The 7654-nt window shown below is 36.9% G+C and overlaps 1 protein-coding gene across 1 annotated transcript; it reads left to right on the top strand.

Annotated features, from left to right (window-relative positions):
- Positions 1-1386: 1386 nt before the first annotated feature.
- mRpS5 (mitochondrial ribosomal protein S5) lies at positions 1387-6924 on the top strand. The gene is given in 7 exon segments (NM_001046876.1): positions 1387-1713; positions 2194-2413; positions 2743-2876; positions 3029-3123; positions 4154-4289; positions 5712-5911; positions 6540-6924. Coding segments are annotated over 7 exon segments (1281 nt in total). The 5' UTR covers positions 1387-1577; the 3' UTR covers positions 6900-6924.
- Positions 6925-7654: the final 730 nt, after the last annotated feature.

Raw genomic sequence — 7654 nt, 5'->3', positions numbered from 1 at the left:
ATTATAAAGGTTTATGCCAAAAGACAATTGAATGTAAATGGAAATTAGTAAATCCATGGAGTTATTAACTACATACAAATACTGGTAGTTTTCCAATTACAGCACAAGAGCGCATTATGCGGCATAATGCTCAACTAAGCTTCAGCATAATTCGGCATTGTTCGTCACTGAGTCGCATTATGCTCTGTAATTGGAAAACTACCACTAAAGTGCCTTATTCACGTTCCATCTTGCTGTACGTCCCGCCAAGGCCATGCACGATGCACGATGCATTTAGCGCTTTATTCACGATCCATCTTGCTGTACGTCCCGCCAAGGCCGCAATTAATAATAATTATCGACGTACGTCAAGCCTATTCATGATCCTTTTGCATCGTGCATCGTGCATGGCCTTGGCGGGACGTACAGCAAGATGGATCGTGAATAAGGCGCTTTACTATGAGTTAATCATAGACCTTTACTGTAGTAAATCGATCATGGAGTTAATAAGTACCTAGTAACTCTATGAAATCGATCAAAGCATAGATCAAATATGAAGTTTTTTTTTTTTTAAGAGATTTTATGACCTGGTAACTAAGACCTTTAAGTCATGTCTTATTTTACTTTATATTCTTAATGTTATGAAAAATGATAATATGGAGTGAAATGAAATGAAGATGACTAATTTGAAACATTAATCAACTGGGATGAAATTAAATGAAATGAGATGATATGGGATGAAATATAATCGCAGTAAAATGGTGGTCATTTACTGAGATTTTTTCAGTGGACTTTTTGGAGGAACCCGAGAAGTTACGTCCAGCAGCTTTGTTTCATTTTCCCACATTTGTGCACTTTCACAGATATTAAACAGTTAATAAACCACCGTTATTACACATTTAAACCTGAAGAAACACTAAATAGACAAAATAAAACAAATCACACAACTTCACTCCTCGCGTTCCCGCCAAAAAGTCAAATATGAAGTGTATAATTTATGGCATAGACTATACAATTATCAAAGGAAAAGAATGAATGAATGTTAACTCTCAAATACATTAAGTGTATAATCTATGATGTTAACAGTGTTAACACTTGAATGGACTTTTTGGCGGGAACGCGAGGAGTGAAGTTGTGTGATTTGTTTTATTTTGTCTATTTAGTGTTTCTTCAGGTTTAAATGTGTAATAATGGTGGTTTATTAACCGTTTAATATCTGTGAAAGTGCACAAATGTGGGAAAATGAAACAAAGCTGCTGGACGTAACTTCTCGGGTTCCTCCAAAAAGTCCACTGAAAAAATCTCAGTAAATGACCACCATTTTACTGCGATTATATTTTATCCCATATCATTTCGTTTCATTAAATTTCATCCCAGTTGATTAATGTCTCAAATTAATCATCTTCATTTCATTTCACTCCATATTATCATTTTTTATAAAATTAAGAATTTAAAGTAAAATAAGACATGACTTAAAGGTCTTAGTTACCAGGTCATAAAATCTCTTAAAAAAAAAAAAAACACTTGAATAGTAATGAATACAGTGATATTAAATTGTTTACTTTAAAGCAGAGCTCTGATTCTGTTTCAATTTTATTATGTGTTCAAAAATTTTAACACTTAGTAATGTTTTGAGTAGACCTATGCAGTTATTTTTTAAGCCAAATGCTACTTCTAACCTAAAACCAAATATCAATGTAACCTCAGTGGCTTGCGTGAGTTTCTTTAATAAATGTAAGTATTCATAATTTATTATCAACTAATTTATTAGCGATAATTATCACTAATAATGACCATCATCATCATCAATAGGTCGGAGCAGCTGTGCTGCCCGTTGCTGAACATAGATTTCCCTCACATATTAATAGTTAATGATTGCAAAAAAATAGCAATATTATTATTTTGTGAGCCAAACTAAAATTTAATTGCTAATAGTACAGTATAAATAAAAAAGATAAAAAAAAGTAGATTTGTTTGTCAAAAATTAGTTTACTTATAAATTAATTAATTTTATTCCATTGTTTTTTTAGTAAGCTAGTCGCTTGTGGTGCTGTAAAAATTTATAGGTCCACATCTATTTTATGGATTACTCAATCTCTTGATTTTTCTTCCAAGATGTTACTTTTTGTATTTACCTGTTTTTCTTGCAATAAGCTCTTCAAAATGCTCTATCCCCATATCTATATCTAATTATCCCCATTGTTCCTTACACAGTACCAGCTGAAAAACTTTGGAAGTCTGTAACATCTGTAAGTAATGCGGGTGCCAAGAAGGGTCGTGGCAAGGGAGCAGGTAGGATCCGAATCCGAGACTTGAATAGAGGCCAGGTAATTGGCACAGGAAAAGTTAATATGTTGTGGCCTGGTCTATCAGCCCCTGTGATCAGAGGCAGAGAATTATTGAAACAGCAAAAGCTACCTGATGATCCTGAAAGGTATGTGAATTTTTGTATTTAAATTTTTATTTTTATTTATTTTATTTTATACTTAATGTACACAAAAAGAAAATACAATAAAAACAGATTTAAATACTATGTACAAAATGTAAAATTCCTATTGGTGTTAAAATAATGTTTGAGCATAACTTAATATTTGGATGCTGATTATTTTAATATTGCCACTCCCATCTACTGGTTTGTAATTTCAAGCCAGTTATTCACCAAAGAAAAATTAAAGTTTATTTGGTATTAGTTACTGTTTTAACATATAACATTTACAGTGTGCACTCAGATGATAATGAATACATCCGATAATTGATTTTCAGAATGGAAAAGCTAATAAAAATACGAGATTCAATGACAAAGTTCCGTCGTCTGAAACTGAGCTCCATCGAAAGGGGCTGGTCTGGCTCCCGTATGCCAGGACGTAGTATTGGGCCTCCAGATCCCATAGGGGAAGGTGATGGATATTTTTTGTTACTTAATATAAAAGAAATCAAGTAGTTTAATGAAATCAAGTTGTTTAATATAAAAGAAATCAAGTAGAACAATATACTAGCACATTAAAAGTAAATAATAACATAGCCTAATAGCCTATCTCTTTTATGTCAGATGAATTCATTGGCTTCGACACTAAAGTTCTCCAGCTAAGATCTTTGTTGATCATGAAAGGAAATTTAGGACGAACACGAAACTATCAAGCCATGGTAAGGAATGTTTATGACTAATGTCTATTTTAACAGAGTATTTGAAATTTAGTATTTTATTCTGTTATAAGAACTGTGTTGTTACATCTTTACTGGGTGTATTATGAACTTTCATGTTGTTACCACACATTTTTTCACTATGCAAGTTGATGGCTTACTCTACTAAAGAAAACATTTTTTGATTGTTACTTTTTCTATATATTTTTTCTATTGCTTAGATGGGTGGACGAGCTCACAGCCCACCTTGTGTTAAGTGGTTACTAGAGCCCATAGACATCTACAACGTAAATGCGCCACCCATCTTGAGATATAAGTTCTAAGATCTCAGTATAGTTACAACGGCTGCCCCACCCTTCAAACTGAAACGCATTACTGCTTCACGGCAGAAATATGCAGGGCTGTGGTACCTACCCGCGCGAACTCACAAGAGGCCCTACCACCAGTGAGTCAGAATGTATTTGACGTACATTTCTTAAAAATTGTAATGACTTCAACAAGCTGTTAATTTATAATATATTTTCGTGAATCTTAGCGTGCATATCGGTCAGGGTTGAGAATCGAACAACATCTATTTTTCATTCCCCTAAATGTTAAGGGTGGTCCACCCCTAAATTTTATTTGTTATTTTTGAGACAAAAATTTTTTGTTTTTATTTTTTTATGATACAGCATACAAAAATACATACAACCCTAAATTTTCACCCCTCTACGATCAACCCTTATTTTTTATTTGTTAATTAAAAACTTTAAAATTTTTTGCAAGAATTTTGTTTTTATTTTGTCATGACGTAGAATAAAAAAATTAATATTACTCAGAAATTTTCACCCCTCTACGATCAACCCCTATTTTTTATTTGTTAATTATAAACTTTAATTTTTTTGCCAAGATTTTCATTTTTATTTATAGGGTACTGTTAATTTGGAGATAAAGGCTATTTTATATGTGTACTGGTAGATTGTAGACTAATTTCTTATTTTGTGAATAGTTTTTTTGTACATGTATGGATGTGAATTTTTCTTTTTATTTGTAGGTGGTGACAGGAAATGGTCAAGGTCTTGCTGGTTTTGGGCTTGGTAAAGCCAAGGAAGCTCCTGCAGCCTTGAGAAAGGCTAAGAACAGGGCGGGACAGAAATTAATGCATTTTGAAATTTACAATGGACACACAAGTAATTTTAAATACTTCTTATTTTCGCATATTATGTATTGTGAAAAACATATAGATAGCCTCTTTTTTTATTGTTCTTATCCCATATTATGTCGGATTATCATGATGCTCGGAGATTCAGCATGAGCTCTACAACTGGCAGCCCGCCTAATGTATCTTAGGTTATTTCTCTAGTAGTATTGAAACATGTCACAGGAAGGGACTTTCTTGGTTCCTTCTTTTGGCGTTTCCTTTACTGCATCCATTTTTGGTTCTATGACTTGCACCTTGTTTAATATAAACATTTACATTAAAATTTAAATTTTCATATACCAAAACGTATGAATTTGATAAAACTGAAAAAGAATAAGAGCATTGTGAATATAAAGATTTAACCCAGATTTTTGTGATATTCTAGAATTTTCTCAAGTTATCTATACAATTATGCGTTTTTAATTATAATGAAAACACAGTTTATATAATTGAAAAATGCATTCTAGAATTTTGAAAGGTGTTTTAATAATTCTCTAATGATACGACCTGGACATGGCGGAGTATGCGCTCGCAGTCTGCCCCACTTGGGAGGTGCCGTGTTCTGGTCGCAATGATGGAACGGACTAGTCTCTGCCTGGGGTCGTGGCGCCGATGCTTGGCGGCGACGCGTCCTGGAAGGCAATTCTCGACTTCTCCGAGTGCACCATCTTGCGGAAGGAGGCGGCGGGGCGAGTGAGGCAAAGCTCTCCTCACTCTCAGAAGTCCACCGCCGCCGAGCAGGGGCCCGTGACCCGGCCCCTAAGAGATTCGGGCTCCACCCGCTTTATGCGGGGAGGGACCTAGGCATAGGGTGGCGTGCTCATAGGAAGCCGGGTGATGGTAGGCCGCGTTCCCTCCGCTCCAAGGGGAGGTTGAGCGGGGTCAAGGCGAGCTCCTGGCTCGTCGACCGAGAGAAACGGTGGTCGTATCGTCGGCGGCCGCCGGTCCGCGCCTGGGGGACAGCGGGATGGATGTAATATGCTCTGCATCGACCATGTCTTGCTGTTTTAATGGACCCGAATGGACTCCAGCCCGGTCAAGGGTCGGGCGCCCGCTGCCAGTTTTTGATATTATACTGGTGGTAGGACCTCTTGTGAGTCCGCACGGGTAGGAACCACCGCCCCGCCTATTTCTGCCGTGAAGCAGTAATGCGTTTCGGTTTGAAGGGTGGGGCAGCCGTTGTAACTATACTGAGACCTTGAACTTATATCTCGAGGTGTGTGGCGCATTTACGTTGTAGATGTCTTATGGGTTCCAGTAACCATTTAACACCAGGTGGGCTGTGAGCTCGTCCACATACCTAGGCAATAAAAAAAAAAAGATTCAACTTCCATATACTGGTAGTTTTCTCCTATAAGAAAAGTATAATACATTATTATTTTATTTCATGATAATATAATTTCTATTCTAGTTTTCCACGACTTTTTCACGGCTTTCGGCAAGACTAAAATCTTTGTTCAAAAGAAAAATGAAGGTTACGGCTTGAAATGTCACCGAGCTATAAGGGAGATTTGTCAAGCCATCGGCATCAAGGATATAAGGGCTAAATTAGAGGGCTCTAACAATTTGCAACACATTGTGAAGGCATTCTTTATTGGACTATTGCAACAGGTTAGTTTTCTAATATTTAAATGTTTGTGTAAGTAACACTGGTTTGTAGATCTGTATTTTTAATCATCATCCGTTTCTGCCGTTAATATGATTGTTTTACTAAGTTGAGTTAGTTACTAATGAAGTTTTTTATGTGTTGCAATACAACTTTCACATCGATTTAGAGTACCCAGGCGTCGTCTGAGACCTAAGCGTCTGTTATTGCTATTTCTGTTAAACATAAAGTAGTATTTAAAATGTTTTGTTAAGTCGTCGTGGCCTAAAGGATAAGACGTCCGGTGCATTCGTATCTAGCGATGCAACGGCGTTCGAATCCTGCAGGCGGGTACCAATTTATCTAATTAATTACGTACTTAACAAATGTTCACGATTGGCTTCCACAATGAAGGAATAACATCTTGTAATAAAAATCAATCCACAAAATTTCACTAAAAGTCAATAAAAAAAAAGAAATAAGCAGCCGTTGTATTGTAAAAACTGAGGCCTTAGAACTAATGTCTCAAGATGTGTGGCCGCATTTACTTTGTTGATGTTTATGGGCTACGGCTGACTACTTAACACCAGGCGTGTCGTAAGCTTTAGCAATGAAAAAAATGTTGACTATTAAAAATTCATTTGAAATTTGCAGAGAACACACAAACAATTAGCCGAAGAGAAGAAACTCCACCTTGTAGAGTACAGAGCTGAGAACGAATATTATCCAAAAGTAGTGGCCAGCCCAACAGAGGTTCGGACCAAAGATCAAATACCTCGCGACGAGACTCTTCATTTTGTCCAATACGTTATGAACGACAAGGTGATACTGCGGAAGAAAAAATTCCCACCCTTTTATGAGAAAATGCCACATTACAAAATTTACTTAAAGAAATACGAGAAGTATAGGAATCACGAGAAGATTAGGCAAATGTTAAAAGTCGAATATGGCGACGTGAAGAGCTTCCTAAATGAACGGTTTCCCGAAGAGAAGGTGGAACAGAGTGAAACTTAATACGTGTAGATTACAATTTTAGAAATTAAAATGTATTAAAAATTGTTGTTTTTTACTTTAACATATTTCTGTTTGCTTAGTGCGAGTTTTTTAACGTTCTCGATAGCGTAAAAGTTAGCTCATATTTGTATGGAATGGGATCGTTTGCGTACGTTTGCCGCTAGGGGCGCTGTTCCAACTGCATACAAAATTGGGTTAACTTTTACGCTATCGAGAACGTTAAAAAACTCGCACTAAGCACACTGTTCATTTAACTAATAATATTATATATACAATGCGTATTCGTCTGTATTATAGGTATGCATGTGGGGCCTTCTGGCAAGGCTTGAGATAGTCTTCCGAAAGTGCCTAAGGGCCGAGTCACACCGGAATGGCAGCGGCCGGCAGCGTCGCGGCGAGCACTTTTACTGTGAAATAATTTTAAACTTTATCTATATACTTAAAAGATCAGTACTGCTTGAAAAGTTAGAAAAGGTCGCGACACAGCCGCCGCCTGCCCGCGGTGAAGCGAGCAGCCGCGCGCCACGTGCGTCTTGTCGGTGGTTCTGCCCGCGGCTGCCAGCGGCGACACGAGGCCGCTTGCGGCGCCGCGGCCATATATATAATAACCAATTCCATCATGTTCACTCCAAACATAGGTTTTTAATTATATTTTTTTATTGCTTAGCTGTGTGGACGAGCTCTTTTTTTTTATAGTTTAGATGGGTGGACGAGTTCACAGCCCACTTGGTGCTAAGTGGTTACTGGTGCCCATA

This window comes from Bombyx mori, chromosome 25 (assembly GCF_030269925.1).
Source record: "Bombyx mori chromosome 25, ASM3026992v2".
Lineage (NCBI taxonomy): Eukaryota > Metazoa > Arthropoda > Insecta > Lepidoptera > Bombycidae > Bombyx > Bombyx mori.
The sequence above is the reverse complement of the archived record's forward strand: the minus strand, read 5'-3'. Positions and strand labels throughout refer to the sequence as shown.